The following is a 24,943-nucleotide window of genomic DNA, read 5'->3' as shown; positions in this document are numbered from 1 at the left end:
CCCTCAAGACTGCACTCTTTACCTCCTTGCTGATGGTACCCAAGTTAGAGCTGACTTCAAAGTTCACTAAGAAGTTTAAGACATTGCAAGGAAAATGAACCCTTTTGCTTAAAGGATGCCAACCTGGCTTTTTTGCCCACTGCATCTCCAGTGCCTTTATCTCCTTGTCTTAAGGTGACTGTAACTACTGGGCAGCACTTCTCTGATGATGTGGCAGCCATGGTTGGAGTGCACCACTCAGAACTCCTTCCTGAGTGTCTGCTTCGAAGAGCATGGTTGACTGACAGCACTAGTTCTCACCCCTCTGGATCCACCAAGCTCATGCCAAGGCCATACCTCCCCGGGCTGCTCCCAGCCAATAACAGAGCACACTGCGCGTGCTAGTGAAGCCCCATTGCTGCCCGACTTGGAATCCCTCTCACAGCTGACTGTGGCTGGGGAACTCCCTTTCAGCATGGCCAAAACTTTCTTAGAACTGTGCTGCTGTCCAAGGCTCTTCCTACCCAAACCTTCTGTCCCCCTCTCCTTCCAAGGTATCAGACCAGCATCACAGTCTGAACAGTCTCTTGCCTATTCTCACTCCCTTGCCCTTTATCCCTCATAGGCATAAATAAATAAATCCTCAGTAAATCTGCAAATTTGTGCTCAACGTGGTATCTGCTTCTCAGAGGATCTGAACTAACACAGATGACTTCCATTTTGTGAAATGAGCTAGTGAGGTCTACAATCATCCAAACCCAGAGTCATCTGTTGTCAAGGATACAGGTTTTCACACTGTAATGGTTAGGCCCGTGGGCTTTGGAATCAAAATGACGGAGGTGTGAGCCCTACATGCCAGTGGTATGACCTTAAGGAAGTTTTATAACCCCTCCTACTTCCTCATCTGTTGAAAAAAGTGATTCTCAACCAGAAGCAATTTTGTCCCCCAGGGACATTTGGCAATGTCTAGAGGCATTTTTTGGTTGTTACAACTGGAGGAACTGAGGGTGTTGGTTATTGCTACTGATGCCTAGTGGGTGGAGGCCAGGGATATTGCAAAATATCCTACAGTGCACAGAGCTGCTCCCAAACACACACACACACACACACACACACACACACACACACACAGAGCACAGAATGATCCAACCCAAAATGTCCGTAACGCTGAAGCTGAAAAACCCCGTATAAAATGGAGATGGTAATGGTAACTAACTCAAAAAACTGTTGTGAGGATCCAGGGGGATCACTTGTTCAATATCTGTCACTTCTACTCCCCCACTCCCTTGTAAACTCCACAAGGGCAGGGACCAGATGATTCTAGGTCAACATTCAGTATCACCAATGACTAGAACATGGAAGGTACTAAGTAAATTATTATGAACTGAAACATTACCAGATGAGTGCAAATCAACACATGGTAACTATTATTATTATTATTACGACTATTATCATCATCATCATCATCATCATCATCAACAACAACACTGTCTTTCCAGACCCTGGCTCAGTGCATGGGGTATAATTGGTCCTCAATATTTGTTGAATGAATGAATGAATGCGAAATGAAGGGGTATTTACTCACTAACAGCAAATTTATGTGCTTTGGAGAGGTATTGGAAACTCTTGGGAAACAGGCCCCGTCTTTTTTTTTTTTTTTTGCAAAGAGGAATTTTGTTCGTCAGAGAAATGACTTGAGAGGATTGAGACCTCGGCCAGCCAGAGTCAGGGGCCTGATTCAAAGTCATGTAGCGTTTAGGACGCAAATCTTGCTTGGCCTAGGCTAAAAAGGAAAACGGGCCAGGTTTTGTGCGAACTCGCTGTGAAACAAGAGCTGTTTTCAGGGCCCAGGAACACTCTCTGTCCCATGTTTAATTTCTTCCATCTGTCTGGTATCTGACCTCTGCTGCCCTCTAAGCCATTGCCACATATTGTCTGCGCACGTTCCCATATAAGGTGATCTCTCTCTCTCTTTCTCTTCCTCTCTTCCCCTCTCCCTCTCTTTCTCAGGGTTGGACTGCAGCAGTACTTCCTCCACCCTGTTCTCCCTCTCTCGGCCTTCGTTGGCAGGCTCTGCTGTGAGGATGGATGGCTGGAGAGCGGGAAGGGGCAGGGGGCTGCCAAAGAATGTGGCAGGTTTATTTTTGTTCGGGCTGCATTCTTTGCCAGGCCTGCAGGCCCCAGCCACTTGGGGATGTCACATGCCGATAAGACAGTCGGGGGTGACTGAGACCTGTGGCTCAAATCTGCAACACCCCAGGTGTGAGACGTCATCACGGAGTGGGGGGGGGCAGGGAGTGGGGAAGGCAGGGACCCTGAGGTCATGGGGCTCTCCTCTTCCCACTACCTTGTGCCTGATTCCCAGAAAGATGTCTGATCCTTCAGAGAAGCAGTTGCAGGAATTGAGATCAGTAACCACTTAGGCCCATCTCTGGGCAAAGCCCAGCCTCTGCGGCAGGGTAGAGAAGAGCCAGGTATCAGGGTGAAATTATTAGCTATGTGACCTTGGGTAAATTGACTGAGTCCTCTGACTCTCAGTTTCCTTATCTGTCAAAATAACATCAACAAATCTACTCAATACTATTCTAGTATCTTAGTCTAATGTAAACTCTGTGGCAGCAATTATTGTCTGTTTTGTTCACTGTTGTCTCACCAGCACACAGTAGGAGCTCAAATGTGTTAAACGAATTAAATGAGATAATTCTTTTAACTGCTCAGCACCTAATAATAACTCTTACTACCTATTCAACAACAACAGATGTTTATTAAGCACCAATTAGGTGCCAGGCCCTGACAGGTGCTGGGGATATAGCAGTGAACAAGACAGACAAGTCCTCAGAGAGCTTATATTCTCATGGGGGTGACATAATAAAGTAAATTAAGTTCTGAGAGTACTAAGTGCTATGGAAGATATTAAAAAAGGGATGTGGAAGAAGTGTGTTTTTTAAACCTTTTGACTGTGATTCACAGCAAGAAATATGCTTATTGTGTGACCCAGTGAACACCCATGCATGTTCATTAAGCAGAAATGAAACTTTCACAGAACAGCTGTGGTAGATTGTCTGTGAAGATATCTGCCAGCAGTTTGGCAAGCATCATTCCTGGTATGCACATGCCACTCCGCAGTCAATAGGTAGAGTCTAGGGAATTCCCTGGCAGTCCAGTGGTTAGGACTCTGCACCCGAGAGGGTCTTATGACTTGCTTTGACCAATGGAAATGATCACTGTACTTGTTCTGGGCCTCAGCTTTAAGAGGCCTGGTGGCTTTCACTTTTATGCCATTAGTACCCAGCTGCCATGTAAAGAAGCTCAGGTTAGACCACTGAGTGATGAAACACCACAAGGAGAAAGAGAGAGTCCACACGAGGGAGAAATGGCAGCCAGCACTGAGACCCCAGAAAGGAGGGAAGCCATCTTGGATGTTCCAGCCCCAGACAAGCTCCCAGCCTAACTTAGTCACATGATGACCCAGGAGATACCACATGGAGCAGAAGAGCTGCCCAGCTGAGCTCATCCACAGACTTGTGGGGGGAAAGGGTTTTTTTAAAAAATATTTATTTATTTAGGCTGCATTGGGTTTTCGTTGCTGCGCGTGGGCTTTCTCTAGTTGTGGCCAGTGGGGTCTACTCTTCGTTATGGTGTGCGGGCTTCTCATTGAGGTGGGAGGTGGCTTCACTTGTTGCAGAGAATGGGCTTCAGTAGCTGTGGCACGCAGGCTTGGTAGTTGTGGCTTGCGGGTTCTAGAGCACAGGCTCAGTAGTTGTGGTGCACGGGCTTAGCTGCTCCGCAGCATGTGGGATCTTCCCGTTCCAGAACTCGAACCTGTGTCCCCTGCTTTGGCAGCAGATTCTTAACCACTGTACCACAAGGGAAGTCCCAAAAGGTATTGTTTTTAAGCCAATAAATTTGGAGTGGTTTGAATGCAGCAAAAATATTTCTGTCAAAGAAATATTTACCCTTATTCTGTGTGATATTTTCTATTCCACTTAATTTCAGTTTTTAAAAATGTTAATCATGATTTACATTAAACTGATTTAATGATTAAACTGATTTCAGTACCCACTAATGGGCCATAACAGACAGTCTGCAGAGCACAATGATGGAGAATGACTGGTGGGTGTATTACTTTAAGTAACAGCGTCAGGAAAGACTTCCTGACCTCCTCAGATGTTAGATGAGAAACTAACATTTGAGCTGTGACCTGGCTGAGGAGACAGATCCAGGCTGGTGAAGATCTGGGGAAAGAACGGCCAGGCAGAAGGAACAGCAGTGCAAAGATCTTGAGGCTGGGATGGGTTTGTTTTGTCTGAGCAACTGAATGGAAACGAGTGGTCGGAGGAGTAGAGAGAGAAGGGAAACCTAGAATGAAATCAGACCGTATACCATGCAGCTCCTGGAACTTCAACCATAGGGAGCAAACACAGCTTGGAAGACTTGGGGTGACCTCCTAAGGGCCTGACTGCCCATCATTTTTTAAAAAAATTGAGGTGAGATTCACATAACATAAAATTAACCTTTTTAAAGGGAAAATTCAGTGGCATTTGGTACATTCACAGTATTGTGCAACCACTACCTCTGTCTATTTCCAGGTTTCCATCGTCCTCAAAGAAAATCCCATACCCTTGAAGCCTTTGCTCCACATTCTCCCACCCCCACCACCGCCCCAGCCCCTGGCAATCACCAGCTTGCATTCTGTCCTATGGATTTGGCTTTTCTAGATATTTCATATAAATGGAATCATACAATATGTGGCCTTTTGTGTCTGGCTTCTTTCACTTAAGGTGTTTTCAAGGTTCATCCCTGTTGCAACATGTATTCATACTTCATTTCTTTTTATGGCTGAATAATATTCTGCCGTATGTTTATACCACAAATTGTTCAGCCTTCCATCCGTTTGCCCGTCATTTTGATTCTATATTCCATCTATAGCACTCTTATAGACCTTGATTTGACGTCATCATCCCAGAAGGGAGAAAAGGTCTTGACAACATGAAGAAGAAGATTTGTGCCCTGCTGCTCCTGGCCTTTTCTTGTCCCACCCCATCAACATTTTCCTGCATGATTCTGAGCTTCCTGATGTCCCAAAATGCAGCTCCACTGTTGGTTACCCTTAAATACTCCCCCTGAATTCTATAAATACACCAACACTCAGCTGGAAAAAAAAGAACTTGAAAGGCATCTGAAATGAAAATACACTTTTTTCCCATCATCAGCCAAGTGTTTTCTCTCCATCTTCTCCCTCTTTGATTCCAGGGTAAGCGCTTGGATTTCAAACCACTAGCCCTACCTGGGAAAGAAAAGAGTTTCCTTGGCAAAGCCCTTGTAGGCAGAGAAAGCCAGATAGCATGTTAACCCTGGCCCTCACACATAGAAAATCCCTCTGCCTCACACAGAAAATCACTTTGCCTCAGCGGCCTGATTTATGATCCTTCTTCCAGACTCCGCTGAGCCAGTTTTGAGACAGTTTAGTGGGTTGGTGTAAATAGCTTTGGGATCAGGGAGACCTGTGTGTGAATCTTGGCTCAGCCAGCTGCTGGCTATGTGACCTTGGGCCCTCTATTAACTCTCCAGGACTCAGTTTCCTTAATTACAAAATGGAAAAAGCAATACTGTCCTTGCAGACCTATTGTGAAGATTAAATGAGATGACGTGGGTGTGGGCAGTGTGCAGAAATAGAATTAGACCTAACTCCACCGATGCCTAGATCTTCAGCTGGAGAACCAGGGAAGCTTAGAGATGCGGCGGTGGCTTGGGTGGCCTCACAGGGCCTTCCTGCCCATCATTTTGACTGTATAATTCAATTTATAATTCAGTCCATCTGCCCCTCCAGATCCCCACTCTGCCATTTTCTCCCTTGGGAGGCCAGTCTGCATGGATGGTCTTCAAGGGATTGCCTGCTCCTTTGGTTCCCTGTTGGGTTTAGCGAAGGGAAGGCCAGGCAGGAGATCAGAGAGTGGAAGGAGAGTGAGTTCAAGACTGGCTGTATCTAAAGGCTCCTGTTGGGTAACCTTTTCCATACAGCTGCTGTGTTGGGCTTCTGGTGCCTGTTCCCTTCTCTGGCTGCTTCAGGTTTAGGGATGCAATAGCTGCCTTTGTTGCTGGACCCTTGCTGGTTTCCCTAAACCCCGCCCACACCTTTATACATAGTCCTTTATTAAGCTCTCATCAGTTGTCCAGAATGTGCCATCTTTATCCTGCCAGGAAGCTGACTGATGCAGAGGTCACTCATTTTAGTTCACAACTCAGATTTGCTAGAGGAAGTATATTATTTTATAATCAACTGAAATCCAACTCTGAGCCCCCATCCTGTCATTACTGAGCATCTCTCCCTCACACACTTCCTGGGGGCTGCAAGTCTCTGGGTTCTTTTGCAGTGACAAGGCCTCAGAGAATCACTTGCAGTCTTCTGCTGATGGCCCATCGTGGTGCTTGCTTGGTCACCCACCCATCATCCCAGGCTGCCTGGTCCTTTTAGGTCCAATGGCATTGATGCTTCCATGTCAGACCTGGGACAAGGAAAGCTTGGGCCACACTGGAAGCCACCGGACTGATGGTGTGGCCTCCTCAAGAGCTGCCCCAAACTTACCACCTGTGATCCTTTCCCAATCTTCTTAGCATCTCTCTACTCTCTTCTTACTCTAATAGGAACTTTCCTCTCCACTCCCCCCTTGAGGACAACCAGTATAAGCTCCTCTAAAGACTTCAGACCTTTACAAAAGGCATAAGTACTGTTTCTAATTTCAGCCTGTAAAACTCAAGGCAATGCAAATTGCTTCAAGAGGAGGGGAAACAGAAGGAGTACACACATAAATTAACATTTTAATAAATTCTGACACATACGTGAAGTATTTAACAAAGTCCCTGACATACAGTAAGCGCTCAATAAGTGATGCTATAATTATTATTTGAGCACAGTAAGAATGTTAGGTGCATTCTATTTTTCAGCCCATAATTATAACCAAAGAACTAATATGAATTGCATATTATTTTGGCTCCTCTACATTACCCATTAATCTCACAAAATCCATTTTAAAAAACCATTTGACAAAAATGTAGTACCAGGCACACATTTAATAAGACCTCTGGAATCCCATCCATGCAGTTTAACTTTTCACATATTATTTACCTTTTAACATTTTAGGAAAGCAGATTCTGCTGCTAAACATACCCACAAGATTAAATTGCCAGAGCAGAGACAATTTAGGGTCTCTGCAAAGCTCAATTCAGGTTTCGGTTTAAATTTAATTTCTTTCATCTCCAAATAACCTAGATGGCAAAGGCATTAAATGACAATTAATGGATAACGGAATAACCTACTTCTGAATTTGTTCCTATGTCTGGGTCATTTTTCCCAGTTTTAAAAGAATGAGATAAAGTGGGCAGTGTGCAGAGTAGCCCCAGATGGGATAGCATCTTGAACACTGGCATTCGCTGAATACTCATGCAGAATCCAGAAATATCTCATGGTCAGGATGAAAGGTCTAAATTTAATACCAAAAACAGAAAATTGGCTTGGCTTCCCTGTACTCTGCACAGGAAAGTTCTTGTTTGAAAGTTCTGAAATAAGAAGGGGCTGGAGACATTAAGTTCATGGCATCCTCAGATTTTTACAGGGATTTGGAAGGTCTGCTGTTATCCCAAGACCTCATTTGGCCCATGATGGGAGTCTGCATTGAAGAAAGATAATTTGTTGGAAGGAAATCAGGGAGAAGGTTCGCACTAACACACAAACTCTCCACAATAAGCAGACTCATTTCTGGTTTTGCTTACCCAACTTTTGAGATTTAACCACCTTCCCTGACCACCTGAACGGGACATCTGTTGTTCTTGTTTGCACAGTGTCTCTACCTCTGGTAAGAAAATCCAGCCCTTTCTTTTGGGAAACCACCCTTACCCAATCAATTACTGTGTCCAGCAGAGTCATAACAATTGATTCAAGAATGATCTGACACATTTCAGACCAATGAGAATTTGCACTGGGAAATTGCTGGAACTATTGAAGCAAAGATTCTACTTTTATTGAGGATGCTATGCTTGAAGAATGTAAGCCTCTTGCTCCTAACAGCCCATTCAGAGAAAAGTGGGGACGAGAGACAGGAAGATGGAGGGAGAAAGAAAGTTAAGATGACATCACTGAGCTCCTGGATCAAACCATACCTGAAGGTAGTGATTTCCTTGGACTTTACAATTACATGAAATAATGACCATTCTCCTTATTTTTTTTATCTAGTACTAAACTCAGTCTTGAAAAAACACTTGACCAGGAGTGATTTTTTTTTCCCCTCTGAATAACCAGAGCAGAGGTTCACAACTGTGGATGGTCTTTGCAGTATCTATAAGGTTAAATAAGGGAGCTAGAAGGGGCAGCTTCCAGTTTCTCTCTCATCTCCTCCGCACTCCTCCCCACCTTCTCCTCCACTGGTGGCTGGTGAACATTTAAAGGATAATACCAAATAACAGCATTTTCTTTTAGTGCTTTGGTAGCAAGGGTAGAGTATGTTTCAACAACAGTCTGATTTTACAACCAAAAACTGCTAAAGAATCCATATCTTAGGTCCCATAGTCTGCAACCATGAGCACCCAAGAAGCCAAAATTAACAAGAATTGAAAGGAAAAGACAAATCCAAGAAAGGCCACCCCTCCATTTACCCATGTCCCTGATGTGCATACCTTGCTTACCTGACTTAGCTAATGGAAGTGCTTTATCCATGAGACAGTGGAGTTATGTACATGAATGTTCATAGCAGCACTGTTTTTTATAGCCCAAAGGTGGAAACAATCCAAATGTCTATTAATAGATAAATGGATGAACAAAAATCCACACAATGAAATATTATTCTACCATAAAGTGGAATGAAGTACTGATATGTGCTACAACTTGGATGAACCTTGAAAATATTACAACTAAGTGAAAGAAGCCAGACACAAAGAGCCACATATTTTATGATTCCATTTATATGAAATGTCCAGAAAAGGCAAGTCCATAAAGAAGGAAAGCAGATTAATGGTTGCCAGGGGCTGAGAAGTGGTGGTGGGTTTGCTTAATCACATTAAGCAAACTGGGAGATGATGGCTAAAGGGAATGGGGTTTCTTTTTGGGGTAATGAAATGTTCTTGGATTAGATAGTGGTAATGGTTGCACAACTCTGTAAAGATGCTAAAAGCAACTGAATTGTATATTTTAAATGGGTGGATTGTATGTATGTGGATTATATCTTAATAAGCTATTAAAAAAAAGAGTCAGGGTAGGAGTGGGAATCTTTCAGAGAGGCTGTCTCACATGACTGAGGCTTCCCTTCACCTGTTAAAAGTGTCAACTATAGTTCAGCCAAGAGGCAGCTTTGGGGGTTTACAAGGAAGACTCAGTAAAGCATCTAAGGAAAAAAAAGCCTTCGTGTGTGTGGCTAAGCTTGGGATGTACTCAGCAATGCCTCCACTGTTGTGAAATTGTTGCTTGGTAAGCTCTTCTTGGATACCTCAATGAATCTTTTTATCTTAAATGAATCAAGGGGTGGTTACAAGTGGTTACAAGTCTTCCTTTGGTCTGTGTGTGGGTCTGATAGATAGGCAGGGACCCAACATGTGCAAGGCTGCTCAGTGTCTCTCTTCTTTGCTCCAGATTGGAATATAAGCTTCTCAGTATATGGATCCCAGGAAGCATGCAGACTGGCTTCCAATTCTTTCCTGTGTTCCAGAGCAATCACATTAAGCACAAAATCAAGTTTGAGTGCAAAGAGTAGATTCCATTGCTTACTTGAATTGACACGTTCTTATAACTGTAATAGCAGCAACAGGCAGAGGAGGAACTAAAAACTACTAGAAAAGCCACTCTTACCTTTGTATAGCTGACATCTTTAGACTATAGAAGGAGCAAATCTAACCATCTCATTTTTTTAAAAAAAAGGGGACAAAAAAGGTAAAATGTCCTTAGCTCTTCCAGTATCGGGCACTGTTCTAATCGCTTAACCCATATCGACTCATGTAATCCTCGTATTATTATAGCCACATTTTAGAGATGAGGAAAAGAAATCTCACGTGAGGCCATACAATGGCAATCCAATACCCAAATCCAGGGAGCCAGGAGAATCTCCTAACACACCCAATAGGATCAAGTAATTATATAATCCCTTGTTTGCACCTTTTATTGTTTCTCTCAGAGTTATTTAATTTTTCAAGGTTTTAAGTGTTGCCTCCTCCAGCTAGTCTTGAGCATCTGTGAGCTGGGACCTGTCTTAGTTTCTCTCCAAGCGCCCTGCAGCCAGCAATGTACCCTTCTTGGAATGTTTTGTTCCCTCTGCCCAAAAAACTCTCCCCTTTCTTGTTTGGCTAATTTTTACTGACCCTTAAACGTCACATTGTCCGATGGAACCTCTCCTAACAGTACAATCCCTTCAGCTCCAAATAAACTTGTGACCCTTCATCTGGACTCTCTCATCATTGGGTCCTTCTTTATAGCATTTGTCATAGTTATATTGGTGTTGCCTGTTCAATTGTCTCTCTTCTTGCATAGACTGTCAGCTCCGTGAGGACAGGGGCCAGGTAATTCCCTGCCTTCCACTGCATCCCCAGCAGCCAGCAAAGAGCAGGGCCTACAGGAGATGCCTAATATGGAATTTTTTTTGTTTTGTCTTGCTTTATTTTGTAAGTCTGATGCTAAATCTGTAGTTGGTTTCTTCCAAGATGTTTGAGCAGGCAACTAAGTTTTCAGGGTGTGAGGAATTTCATTTTTTTTTCTTCTCATTTCTCCATTGCCAGCTGACATCACGGGGTACAGTGGTTTCCACCCTAATAGGGGCAGTTCAAAATACCATTCATCAATTAAACTCTCCCCTGAAGCCAGTTAGTGCAGTCCCGGGATTCTCTCGGCTCCAGTCTTCCTGGCCTCCTCTGTGATCTAGACATGAAGATCTCCGCCCCCCACGCCTACCTCGTAGAACGTGAACCGCATGAAAATGTACGAACTATATTCATTTCTGCAGGCGCCTAAAAATAGACTCTCAGAAGCCAAAGAGAGCCTTAGGCCATTTCCTTTTTTTTTTAGGCTCTCAGAATATTAAAGAAACTCTGGATGAAAAAAATTAATTCCCAGTACGGGCTATGTGGCCCAATAATGTGACAAAGAAGCTGACATCTCTATGATGAATGTGCCTTCTGTTAATCTACAATTCACAGAAGAGACTACAATTGTTCCTACGTGTAACCTAATTTGGAGATACTTCTGTCAAAAATCTAAATTTGAAGCCCAGGCTAAATGCTTTCTCAACCCAAATCCCACTGGCCCTGCCTCAAAGATGTCATCACCGATGTTTGGTGAAGGAAGGAGGGAAGGAAAGCAGGAAGGAGGGAAGGAGGAAAGAGCACACGAATTTAACATGGGTGAAAAACGAAGAGAGTGTTTCGTAAACTGCAAACTGCAGGACGCTTGGGAAAGTTTATTGCCACGGTAACAACCCCCAACTCTCTAAGCTGTCCGCAGTGGCTCAGAACCTGTGAACCTAGTTTGCAGGTGGGCCCCCCTCCCTCCGCCTTTCGCCTCCAGGGCCTTGGCCACAGAGCGCGCGCCCGGGGCCTCGCGGAAACGCGCCGACCCTCCCGCCCCCGGAAGTGATGTGTCCACGGCCTAGCAACCGTTGCCAAGGAGCTCGTCTCTAGGAACTCACTAGAGCCCGGATGCCTCCGGGGGGGGAAGTGGTTTCGTGAGGAGAATTTGAGGTAACTTCGCCAAGCCGCGGTCGGAAGCTCCCCCAAACCCCTAAGTAGGAGAGAACTCCTTCCTTTCCCAGTGCAGCACCTCGAGAACGGAGGGGCAGCAGCAGTTCAACCCCAACATCGGGGGTCGGCCCCTGTGGTGCCTCGCAGTGATCCGGGCGGCTCCCCCGCGGGATGAACCGCAGGGGAGCCCAGAGCTGCCCTCGCGAGGTGCCTGGATCTGACGTGGGGTCCTCTGTCCGCTCTCGCGAGCCCTGGGGCGTGAGGGGGTGGGGGAGATACTATTTTGGGGAATCTTGGGAGGCTGCTGGTCCAGCGTGCGTGCCAGCCTGGGACCAGGGCAGCGTCGTTTCTGTGCCGAGTTGTGCCAGATAAACGCATGTCCTGGTTTCAGTTCTTCTCCCCCACCCTCTCGGGTTCTTATGTGGGTGAGTGCTTGTGAATTAGTGTGGCGACTTTCCTTTGGAAGAGGGAGAGTGATTGCTTTTGCTAATTTTAGAGCGCAGAGCCCACTGGGCACAGACAACCTACCTGTTCAGTACATCTTTGTCTCCTGGGAACGTTTTACTTGTTTGTCCAAGTATTCTGGTTTTGGGAAGGGAAAAAAGAATATATATCTGTGTGTATATGTTACGTTTTGTGTATGTGTAATTTCTACATGTATATAATTTCTAAAGAGTTAAAAATTAATATATCTGTGTGTGAAGGTTGTGACGTGGACTTATACTTAAAATACTTTCAACAGTGGAAAATTTGCATCTCCAGTGTGGATTTTTATTTCATTTATGTAAAGTTTTCCTTTTATAGCTTAAAGGAAACAGTATGGAGGAAACTTCAAAATTTTAAACCACATTGGTTATCTTTTGTACCATCTTTTGGCTTATTTTTCAAAAATAATCATTTACTCATAATTTTATCATACTTATGAGGAAATGATAATATTTTTACATTTCAATGTTAGGCATCTAGCTCCACCCACCCACTTTAAAAACTATTTCAGAGCAAGGTGCATGCAGCTCCAATGAATGTCTTAAATAAAATAGCATCTCTTCATTTCATGGTTAGGAGCTATTAGGGAGCACTGAAGTATGTATGTATGTATGTATGTGTGTATTTATTTATTTATTTATTTTTGCGGTACGTGGGCCTCCCACTGCCGTGGCCTCCCCCATTGCGGAGCACAGGCTCCGGACGCGCAGCCCCAGCGGCCACGGTTCACGGGCCCAGCCGCTCCGCGGCATGTGGGATCCTCCTGGACCGTGTTCGTGGACACGAACCCGTGTCCCCTGCATCGGCAGGCGGACTCTCAACCACTGCGCCACCAGGGAAGCCCTCTTTATTTCTTTTTTTAGTAGTTCATTTTTTAATTCAGTTTTAAAAATAGCTACTCTAAAAAATTGCCTGTCTGCAAATTTCTACCACTTTTTCTCATACTAAACAAGTGATATCTGTGTGCAAGAAACACTAATAGCCTTGGTTAAACTGTTTCAGCAGTTAAATAATCAGGTAATCAATTTTTTTAAAAGTTATGATCTTCCTCACTGCCACTCTATTTAGGCTTATGCTTATTTTCTGGCCTTGGGCCTGTGAACAAATTCAGTCTAGTGGAAGAAGTCACTGTTTTAGATGCAGTGGATATTCAGAGATAGAATTAGGCACAGATATGTCCTCATGGAATTTACAGTTTAGTAGAGAAGAGAAACTGTCGGTAAGTAACTAGTACAAAACAGAAAAGTAACTCCAGGAGAGCAGTGCAGATAAAGTGGTCAGCTTGGAGGGCAAATGCTGCTATTCTGATGCAGAACTGGGGGATAGCTTGAGAAAGATCTCCTAGAGGAACTTGGATTTGGAGGGCAGGGCTTGAAACATGGTTAGGATTTGCACCTCTGGAGACCGGGGGGGGGGGGGGGGGGGGGGGGGGGGGAAGGGAGAACAGTCCTAGGCAGAAAACACAGCATTAACGGAAGGCAGAGATGGAAAAGCTATTTAGGGAGCAGTGCTTATTTCAGTCAGCTGAAGTTTGGAAGGGTGTAAGGTAACAATTGGAAATAATATTGAGAAACTGTAAATTGAGCTAGATCTTAAAGGGTCTCAAAATCCAAGAAGTTTGGACTTTATTTTGTAGGCAATGAGACGCCTACAAAATGATTTGGAATGGGAGAGGCAGAGACTGGAACTATTGAAGGCAAAGGAAATGAAGGCCTTAATTACTCAAGGGTGGCAGAGTTGATGCATCAATGTGTGAAGAGTACCTGGTGGAGGAAACCCAAAACAAAACCAAAGAGTGCACCCCCAAGGCTGAAGCTTGCAGCCTCTACCCAGCTTCAGGTGGTTGTGGCCATGTACCTAGTGGGTCCAGGGTTGCCAGATCTGATTTTCCAGAGAAATTGGTAATTTGGATTAATGTGGGCTGCTAATTAAAAAAATATATATATTAGAAGTATGTTTACAGGCTAACAAGTTTTTACCTCTAGGTAGAAATTGTGAAGCTGAGTGGGAGAAATGTTAATGTCGGTGGATTTTGTATTCATTTGTCCACATTAATTCAATGTTAATTCAGATGATTGCTATCAGATGCATATACAAAAACAGGTCATTAAATATTAACAGTATGTACTGTAGCATTCCTAAGAAAGTCTGCATACTCTTTTTCTTTCAACAAAATAACCCCTTCACAGCATTTTATATGCCATGTAGAATACTTCCCATGCCTACTTCCTATGAACTTAATACTGACTTTCTGTTGACTGTATTTTGTTAATACAGAACTTTTGTTACCAATATTGAGGAATTTTTTTCTGTATTTTTACTCTTTAGTATAAATTATAAGACCTAATTATGAGTGATCAAATCAAATTCATCGTGGACAATCTCAATAAGGAGCCTTTTAGGAAGAACTATAACTTAATCACATTTGATTCCCTGGAGCCAATGCAACTATTACAAGTTCTCAGTGATGTTCTGGCTGAGATTGACCCAAAGGTAAGAGTTTTCTTTTTCTCTGTGATGAAAAGGGTGGCAAGAAGGCCAGTTTCTGCCATTAAATATCTGTGCATCTAGGGCAAATTATTTAACCTCTCTGGGCCTAATTTTCCATGCCTGTAAAGCTGTAGATAGTAGATGATCTTTAAGGTTTCTTAATAGCTCAAAAACTAAATTATCTACTTGTACCTTATTTAGAAATTATTTGTCTACTTCCAAACATAAATAGATTTGGTCCTGGAATGAAGATGCTTTTACGAAAGGTTTTATTGTGTTGCAAGTTGGCTCATGTCTCTCATACACTGGTCTTTTCCACTGAGACTTTTTTAAGCTTGACCTTCTTAATATGAATCCTGATTGTACTTGTATGTACCCTCACTTGGAATCTGGGGGCCTCCATACTTAATCTGTTTTTGAAGAGACCATTGTGACTGTTATGCTCTAGCAGAACAATTTTGTCGGTGAGTTTAAATATTGTACTTTGTTAGATATACAATAATAACATTTTTTCAATTTCTTTGTTAGCAAGTTGTTGATATCAGAGAGGAGATGCCAGAGCAGACAGCCAAAAGGATGTTGAGCCTTCTTGGTATCCTTAAATACAAACCTCCAGGAAATGCCACGGACATGTAAGAATCTGATCAAGTGTTGCTTTCTTAGAGCTGTGCTTTAATATCCAAACCTTCACAGTCAGTCTTTCTGGCAATACCTGTTTTCTCTAAGTCAGTGGCCTCAGAAAATCACTGAATTTCAAAATAATCTTGAATTCTTAATGTTATTTTGTCATGCAGGAGTCTTAAGTGAGTCAGTTCTTTCTCTTAATCAGAAAAGTCAGGCAAATCCATGATTCCATTTTATCATTTATCTGCCATCCTAGACAAAAACAATGACTTAAACCTGTCCAGTCAATGAAGTGAAGTATTTAGGCTGACTGTACCGGTTAATGGTTCCAAAACAACCTCCCTGTGTATTCCAGTGATATATTAAAGGCCTAATTTTATGATTATTGTTAATGTGCAGACTGACTTTAGATTAGCCTTGGTTTTATCTTTTTAAAATAATCATGGAAAGCAATCAGGAAATTGTAAATTGGATTTTGAGCAAATGTTACCTCTTTTCAAGGTTTACTTATAAGCCTCTGTGTGTGTGTGTGTGTGTGTGTGTGTGTGTGTTTATTTTCTTTTTATAGGAGTAACTTTCGTCAGGGTCTGGTGATTGGAAGTAAACCTGTGATTTACCCAGTGCTCCACTGGCTTCTTCAGAGGACTAATGAACTGAAGAAAAGAGCATATTTAGCTCGTTTTTTAATAAAACTTGAGGTACCAAGTGAGTTTCTTCAGGATGAAACCGTGGCTGATACCAATAAACAGGTATACAATATATAAATGGTATTTTTAAGCTATCCGTAGTGGATTTCAAGGTGCACACATTCAAATATATATTGATCTCACTTTAGTTTATTTGCTGTCTCCGTATTTCCAGTGGCATCAAAAGGTAAAACAGTTATCAGCTAATGTTCAGCTGTAATCACTTATGAAAATATTGACTTTTGCACACAAATACCTTTTTGGTGATAGAGTATGTGGATAGAAAAAAAACCCCTGAAATTTGGATCTTAGAATAATTGATTACTTAAGAATTGTGGTGCTCGCTCCGGCAGCACATATACTAAAAATTGGAATGACTCAGAGAAGGTTAGCATGGCCCCTGTGCAAGGATGACACGCAAATTCATGAAGTGTTCCATATTTTATACTCAGCCATAAAAAGAAACGAAATTGAGTGATTTGTAGTGAGGTGGATGGACCTAGAGTCTGTCATACAGAGTGAAGTAAGTCAGAAAGAGAAAAACAAATACCGTATGCTAACATATATATATGGAATCTAAAAAAAAAAAAAAGTTATGAAGAACCTAGGGGCAGGACAGGAATAAAGATGCAGACGTAGAGAGTGGACTTGAGGACACGGGGAGGGGGAAGGGTAAGCTGGGACGAAGTGAGAGAGTGGCATGGACATATATACACTACCAAATGTAAAATAGATAGCTAGTGGGAAGCAGCTGCATAGCATAGGGAGATCAGCTCGGTGCTTTGTGACCACCTAGAGGGGTGGGATAGGAAAGGTGGGAGGGAGACGCAAGAGGGAGGGGATATGGGGATATATGTATACGTATAGCTGATTCACTTGGTTATACAGCAGAAACTAACACAACATTTAAAGCAATTATACTCCAATAAAAATGTTTAAAAAATAAATAAATAAATGTGGGTTGAATAAAAAAAAAAAAAAAGAATTGTGGGTAGTTAGGATCCTGGGCTTGGGACTGCAGAATACTTCGTTGATCAGTTCTGTGACTGTATAATTTGTCATCCAAATCAGAGAGGAAAGGGGTTATCATAATTACACTGGAGCAAAAGGTATAAATTGACAGTATGCCAGGCGAATTGGTACATGTGAGCACCTTCAAAGATTGTGTGTAGACACAGAAGCCAAGCTTATGATCTCAAAGGATGTTCCAGTCAGGCAGAAGGTAGAGAAAGGACCAGAAATTTGTAATTTCAGTGTACTTTCCTCTCCAGAGTTTTGGGGTGATACTGGGTTCTGGCCTTAAGGTCTTAAAACTCTTGACTACTCAGGATTCTGGCTGGTCTGGCTCCTGGTCCTGGGATTTCAAAGCACATTGCTGATCAAAGACTATGGAAAGAAAGAATTTAGGCTTAAGATTTCAAAGAACTTTGATTTAAAAGAAAAAAATTTGCCTCTGTTTAGTGTTTGTGCTTTTGTTCTATAGTAGGTATGTAGGCCGTTTTGTGCCAGTTTGTTGTGAGTAGTCTGTCAATCTGTCTCTCCCAATAGATTATGAGATCTATGAAAACAGATATCATGTCTTATCCATCTTTGTTTTCCTCCAGAGTTTGGTAGGGTTGCTTCTATATGGTATGTGCTCAAAATTTGTATTAATCGAAACAATCAACTAAATGTTTTTTCATCCATGTATTTTGGATGAAATATATTTCATCCAAATATATATGAAATATATTTCATCCATAGCAGTCACTCAAAATAGAGTCAGTATTGATCTCTCAACATTTCTAGGGTTGAAAGATTTATGCAAATAATTATGTCAAATGTTACAGTAGATGCCTTGAGAAAAGTATAGCAGAATGAGACCACGGCAGCCCCTACCTTTGAATGCTTTACATAATGTAAGAAATAGAGAGGTGTAAATATGAAATATTTTATTTTATTATTTTATATTTTATTTTATTTATTGTAAATATGAAATATTTTATCCTCCCTACCCTCCCACATCAATAAATTTTTTTATGTGTGTGTGTGGTACGTGGGCCTCTCACTGCTGTGGCCTCTCCCGTTGCGGAGCACAGGCTCCGAACGCGCAGGCTCAGCGGCCATGGCTCACGGGCCCAGCCACTCCGTGGCATGTGGGATCTTCCCGGACCGGGGCACGAACCCGCGTCCCCTGCATCGGCAGGCGGACTCGCAACCACTGCGCCACCAGGGAAGACCGCACATCAATAAATTTGATAGAAACCAATTCCTCTGGAGTAAGGTTATTTTATTTTATTTTTTAAATAAATTTATTTATTTATTTGCCTGTGTTGGGTCTTCGTTGCTGTGCGCAGGCTTTCTCTAGTTGGGGCGAGTGGGGGCAACTCTTCGTTGCGGGGCTCAGGCTTCTCGTTGCGGTGGCTTCTCTTGTTGCGGAGCGCGGGCTCTAGGCACGTGGGCTTCAGTAGTTGTGGCACGCGGGCTCTAGAGCGCCGGCTCGGTAGTTGTGGCGCACAGGCTTAGTTGCTCCGCGGCACGTGGGATCTTCCCGGACCAGGGCTCAAACCCGTGTCCCCTGCACTGGCAGGCGGATTCTTAAACACTGCACCACCAGGGACGTCCCTGGAGGAAGGTTATTAATAGGCTTTTACTAAACACGCCCAGCTAATTATTAATGGAAGGATTAATAAGACATGTTTGTCCTCGAAGCATGTTTGAAGTATATGTATAAAATGACTTACACATTTAGCCATTTAGCAGAGAGCCTAATAAAAAATGAACATTGTGGGCTTCCCTGGTGGCGCAGTGGTTGAGAGTCCGCCTGGCAATGCAGGGGACACGGGTTCGTGCCCCGGTCCGGGAAGATCCTACATGCCGTGGAGCGGCTGGGCCCGTGAGCCATGGCCGCTGAGCCTGCGCGTCCGGAGCCTGTGCTCTGCAACGGGAGAGGCCACAACAGTGAGAGGCCCGCGTATCGCAAAAAAAAAAAAAAAAATGAACATTGTCTTTCTGAATGAAGAGTTTTAGAATGATTTACAGACTTGCAGAATATGATCAGTCAAGAAAAAATATTATTAATTTTCTGTCATTATCCACAAAAAGACCTATTTTTAAAAAATTTTGGATGAGTTGTGATTTTTTTCATTCATTTAACTACTTTTTATTGCACACCTGTATTGGTTATGCACTATGCTAGGCCCTAGGAATGTAGAAGTCTCCACAAGTAATATGATTCTTATCCTCCTGACTCTCACTGTCTAAAGTAACTAGCAATTATAATTTTATATGATATTTACTCTGATATCATGGTACTCTGATATGGAATAGGTACAGGGCTAGAGAAGGCTTCTTTGAGGATAGTGGTGTCTGTGCTGAGACCTGAAGGATTAATAGGAGCTATCCTGGCAAATGGTGAGGGAGTCACAGAGTATTCTCAGAGGGAATAGGGTGTGTAAAGTGAAGGTGGAATAATCCAGGGATTGAAAGAAGATCAACAAAGCTAGTGAATAGAGTGTTAGTTAGGGAAGTAACCAGAGAAATCTTTAGAGGCCAGATTATATACACCAACTTTTTTTGTGTCCTGTATAAATGTTTAAGGATATATTTAAATGCTGTTCTATACCGATTAAGTAATCACTTTAATAGATAACCTGATTAAGAAAAGCCTACTGGATCTAGTCACTAGTTTATAATTTTTTAACTTGTTCTTTTAGTATGAAGATTTGATGGAAGCCTTTAAAACTTTGCATAAAGAATGTGAGCAGCTCAAGACATCTGGATTTTCTACAGCAGAAATAAGAAGGGTAAAGGAAAAAAAACATAATAACCATTTTTTGGGGAACTTGAATTAAATTCAGTATGAGTCTTAAGATTATGTGGAAACTAGTGATAGCAAATGGCAAATTTTCTTTTGTAGGACCTTTGCTGATTCTTTACTGAAGAAATTAATGAGGCCAGGGTAACTTCATAATTAGTTCTTATGTACTATATAGACCATTACCATGGATTAAAAGCAATTAAAATTTGGGTCTTGGGCTTCCCTGGTGGCGCAGTGGTTGAGAGTCTGCCTGCTGATGCAGGGGACATGGGTTCGTGCCCCGGTCCGGGAAGATCCCACATGCTGCGGAGCGGCTGGGCCCGTGAGCCATGGCCGCTGAGCCTGCACGTCCAGAGCCTGTGTTCCACAACTGGAGAGGCCACAACAGTGAGAGGCCCGCGTACCGCAAAAAAAAAAAAAAAAAATTGGGTCTTTATCTAATATATATATATGATATAGAAAAAAATATATATGTGTGTGTGTATTTGGGATCATGCTATACATAATTATTTGTTTTTTAATCATTACATGGGAATATATTCCTATTGTTATCTTTCTACAGTATGATTTTTCATGACTAAATTTATATTAATTAATTATTAATATTAATTTAATATTCTGTGGTATGGATAGTCTAACAATTTTTGGTGTTTTGTTTTCATTTTTTGCTGTCATAGATAATGCTGTGATTATCTTCTACATAAATTTATTTGGGGGTACCTGCGATTGTTTCCTTAGAGTAAATTCCTAGAAGTAGAATTGCTTATTAAAACATATGAGAATTTTTAGGACTTTTGATGTATGTTACTTAGTGTTCTCCAAAAAATGTCTTTATATTCTTGCTAGGTGTGTAAGTTCTTTCTCTAAACAATTGCTAATTCTCACTTTCATGGATTTTGTATTTTTAGAAATCACATCTTTATCTTCTCATTCAAACAGGAAACATTAGAAGTTGCTTCCTCAGGGAGGCCTTCCCTGATTCCCTAGATAGATTAGTTCCCCCCAGTTCTTTCTGTTTCATAACACTCATTACACTTATGATTATTTTAATGCCTGTCTTACCAACTGTATTTAAACCCAGTGAGGGCAGGGACCACGTCTACATATCTTGTTCACCACAGTATCCCCAGTGCCTATCACAGTGCCCTGCATGTGGGAGGTTCTCAATAAGAGTTTGAGAATGTATGTATGAATGTATAAGAAATGAAAGATGAACTCACATCTAATGGAAAAGAAAGACCCATAAGTAGATAGTTATCACAAAGTATGGAATAAGAGTGATGTCTATCTATGGTTCCTCCATTATGTCATGTGAGTAAACTAAAATGATAAAATAACTTAGCGTCTGTGATTTTAATTTTATTAATTATTACCAAAGTATTTTTCAACATATTCTTTGTAAAGAAGTATGATTAAGCAAAAAATAGAAAATAATTCACTCAAAATGCCATGCTCTAGTGATAACTGCTACTGATATTTTAGTGAATATATTTAATATATTTTTCTTGGTATTGTATTATATATAAATGTTATAATCTGCTTCTTTCAAGTAATGTCATATCATGACTTTTTCTCATGTCATTCAACATTCTTCATGATTTTTAGTGATTTTCATTGTGTTGTGCCATGATTTACTTAATAATCCTCAGACATTTGGGTCATTTCCAAATTTTAGATATAATTGACATCTATGAGGATCTTTATAGATTCCCAGAGGTGAAATTACTGAGCCAGAATGCATACACATTTATTTTAAGACTTTTGATATTGTTCTTCAATATAATGCCACCAGTAGTAACAGTGCCTATTTTCCCAAATCCTGTCAGTACTGACTACCGTATATATTTTTCCTTTTATTATTACTGTGAGAGTTAGCCTATTAGTTTTTTGGGTTAGGAAGGATTTTTTGTTTGTTTTCACTAGAAACTATTGTGGAGCTGGTTAAATGACATTTTTGAAATCTTTATTTTTAGCGATGGAATTGGTTAATTGACAAAACCAGATACAAATTTATGTCTTGAAAACACCATAGCCTTAAAAATAATTTTGGTGGAAAATTGACAGAATATATAGTTTGGTATTTAACAGAGCAGACGGGATGTCAGCAGCTGTTGTTCATGTTTTTAGACCTGTACACTTTCCATTATAGAAGATTTTTTAAAAATCATGTGCCCATATTTGGAATTAGAACACAAATGTCTGGTTGGCAGCTTTACCTTACTGCTTTGTAACCTGTTTCAGTTGCTTTTCTAGATGAACACCAAGCTACCAAATAAATTACCCTGCATAAAGAACCCTGGGGTGAGGGGTGGGAATAGAAATGCCCTTCATCCAAAAGAGGATCTTTGTTCCTTAATGCTCTGGTTATAAGTGATGGAAATGGTAGATGCATAATCATGTAAAGACCTTATCTGAATTCTACAGACAAAGAATACTTTTTCTTATAACGTCTTCTTGACTACTTTTTAGGATATCAGTGCAATGGAGGAAGAAAAGGATCAGCTCATTAAGAGAGTTGAACGTTTGAAGAAAAGGGTAAGGCAAGAATTAGCACTGTAAGACTTTGGCCCCAATTCCCAAGGACTTGCAAAGATTTAGGAATGCAAATAAAGATTAAGCAAGGCATGAGTGTACATCGGAGGCTGGAGTCAAATACATTGATGGAAAGGGAATCTCCCTAGGCAGCAGCCCAAAACTTGTTAAGGACCTGGAGTCTGAAACTTTAGTGTCATCTCTAGGGAATACTGTTTACCAAAAGGAAATGATAAGTGGATGTCTGAGTCACATGACATGCTAACGTCTTTCTTAAACCTGATAGTAATATATACTATTTATTCCCTCACTGTAGGTGGAGACAGTTCAGAATCATCAACGGATGCTTAAAATAGCAAGGCAACTTCGAGTTGAGAAAGAGAGAGAAGAATTTCTTGCACAACAGAAACAGGAACAAAAGAATCAGGTACCCACATAAAAGTTTATATTCTCATTGTGAAAGAAATAGTTCCTGCTGATCATTCAAATGTAAAGAAGATTTTTTAGAATTGTAGTTCACGATTCCCTTTGTTAACATGATGAAATACTCTTTTTAAGAGTATTGTGTGGTGAGCTTCCCTGGTGGCGCAGTGGTTAAGAATCTGCCTGCCAATGCAGGGGACATGGGTTCGAACCCTGGTCTGGGAAGATCCCACATGCCGTGGAGCAACTAAGCCCGTGAGCCACAACTACTGAGCCTGCACATCTGGAGCCTATACTCCGCAACGGGAGAGGCCGCAAGAGTGAGAGGCCCGCGCACCGCGATGAAGAGTGGCCCCTGCTCGCCGCAACTGGAGAAAGCTGTTGCACAGAAACGAAGACCCAACACAGCCAAAAATAAAATATAAAGTAAATAAATAAATTTATAAAAACAAACAAACAAATAACAACAACAAAAGAGTATTGTGTGGCACCAACAGCAAAAACAATACCATCTTTTGGGTTCTATTCTCTGTAGGTATCTATACACTATCTTTTGGCCCATGCTTAACTCATGTTGTTCCAGCATTACAGAATATCCATTGTAATGTTAAGCAGTAAGATTAACTGCTAATAAAACTTCTAGAATCTCTTAAAGGGTGTCCTGAGATTGTGGGGCTATGAAAAAACATCCATTTTATTCCACTGATCACTGTATTCTTTACACTTTACTCCATGGGCAAATAAGCAGATCTTGAAAAGGGTCAAAATTACCCACACTCCACGTTTTTAGACTTTGCCTTAAAGAAAAAATAATTTGGCCAGAATTTCTTTTTTAAAAAAAATTTATTTTATTTATTTATTTTTGGCTGCATTTGGTCTTCATTGCTGCGCGCAGGTTTTCTTTAGTTGCAGCGAGCAGGGGCTACTCTTTGCTGTGGTGCGCGGGCTTCCCATTGCAGAGGCTTCTCTTGTTGTGGAGCATGGGCTCTAGGCACACGGGCTTCAGTAGTTGCGGCGCATGGGCTCAGTGGTTGTGGCTCATAGGCTCTAGAGCACAGGCTCAGTAGTTGTGGCGCATGGGCTTCGTTGCTCCACGGCATGTGGGATCTTCCCGGACCAGGGCTCGAACCTGTGTCCCCTGCACTGGCAGGTGGATTCTTAACCACTGCGCCACCAGGGAATTCCCAGCCAGAAAGTATTTCTTCTATTTTATTAAAAATCTATCTTAGGGCTTCCCTGGTGGTGCAGTGGTTGAGAGTCCGCCTGCCGATGCAGGGGACACGGGTTCGTGCCCCGGTCTGGGAAGATTCCACATGCTGTGGAGCGGCTGGGCCCGTGAGCCATGGCCGCTGAGCCTGCGCGTCAGGAGCCTGTGCTCCGCGACAGGAGAGGCCACAACAGTGAGAGGCCTGTGTACCGCAAAAAAAAAAAAAATCTATCTTAACACTGAGTAGACTTGTACATTAAAAATATATTTCAAATCAGCTTCATTTCCTACTAAGTGAGCAGTTTAGATGTTTGGCTCTTTTGGAACTTGGCTTGGCATCATAATAGTTACCCTGCAGCAGTAAGCTGCATTGCCCAAGCCCTGAATGGTTACTTAGCATCAGTTTCTGGTTCCTGAGCCATCATTTCTGAGAATGCTAGCATTCCTTAGAATAAAGAAAACCATGTTTTAACAGAAAAGCCTGGTGCATATACTTTTCTAACCAGCATTTTTCCTTGATCACCTAATTCAACAAATAACTAAAGAAAAAGTTTCTGAAAGCTTTTCTTTTAAGATTTACATGAGAGGGTATTGAGCGAACCAATTACATTTTGGGTTTAGCTTAGTAATTTTTTAGTTCTTATCATTTGTTCCCTTTACAGCATAATAATTATGTGGAACTTGTATTTTTCATTGCATGTCTATGAATGGTAGGTTTCATTAGACTAAGGAAGTAATAGATCTAATTGTATTTTAAAGCTATTTCATGCAGTGCAGAGACTGCAAAGAATACAAAACCAGTTGAAAAGTATGCGCCATGCAGCAGCAGATGCGAAGCCTGAAAGTAAGTGGAAATTATATGATGATCATATAATATAAGTCATCATATTAGCGAGAATATTAATTTAAATCAGTAGTCTTCCTTACTAATGGGAACTAATTATCATCAAGTGATAGCTCAGCATTTTAGGGCATCATTTCCTAGCTAGCAAGTGACAGCCCTGA

The 24,943-nt window shown here is 41.8% G+C and overlaps 1 protein-coding gene and 1 non-coding gene across 13 annotated transcripts in view; both read left to right on the top strand.

Annotated features, from left to right (window-relative positions):
- Nucleotides 1–24,943, top strand: part of IFT81 (intraflagellar transport 81) — a 140,652-nt gene that overhangs the window by 44,766 nt on the left and 70,943 nt on the right. For 5 of the 12 annotated variants that reach the window (XR_011376676.1, XM_070043410.1, XM_070043409.1 and 2 more), the window contains exons 1-8: nt 11,553–11,691; nt 14,506–14,670; nt 15,196–15,299; nt 15,860–16,040; nt 19,673–19,762; nt 22,246–22,311; nt 22,625–22,735; nt 24,698–24,782. Coding sequence is in view for 11 of the 12 variants with exons in the window: in XM_070043410.1 (XP_069899511.1) it covers nt 14,527–14,670; nt 15,196–15,299; nt 15,860–16,040; nt 19,673–19,762; nt 22,246–22,311; nt 22,625–22,735; nt 24,698–24,782 (781 nt within the window). In the remaining variant the exon portion in view is untranslated. Of the gene's footprint in view, nt 1–11,401; nt 11,423–11,552; nt 11,692–11,754; nt 11,899–11,983; nt 12,117–13,173; nt 13,195–14,505; nt 14,671–15,195; nt 15,300–15,859; nt 16,041–19,672; nt 19,763–22,245; nt 22,312–22,624; nt 22,736–24,697; nt 24,783–24,943 lie in introns of those variants that run through there. The other 7 variants (XM_030860290.3, XM_060283151.2, XM_030860291.3 and 4 more) reach the window with 5 other exon arrangements.
- LOC115855550 (U6 spliceosomal RNA) lies at nt 16,315–16,422 on the top strand. The gene has a single exon (XR_004040487.2). It is a non-coding gene; the product is annotated as a U6 spliceosomal RNA (small nuclear RNA).

The sequence above is a fragment of the Globicephala melas genome, chromosome 13 (assembly GCF_963455315.2).
Source record: "Globicephala melas chromosome 13, mGloMel1.2, whole genome shotgun sequence".
Classification (NCBI taxonomy): Eukaryota; Metazoa; Chordata; class Mammalia; order Artiodactyla; family Delphinidae; genus Globicephala; species Globicephala melas.
The sequence above is the reverse complement of the archived record's forward strand: the minus strand, read 5'-3'. Positions and strand labels throughout refer to the sequence as shown.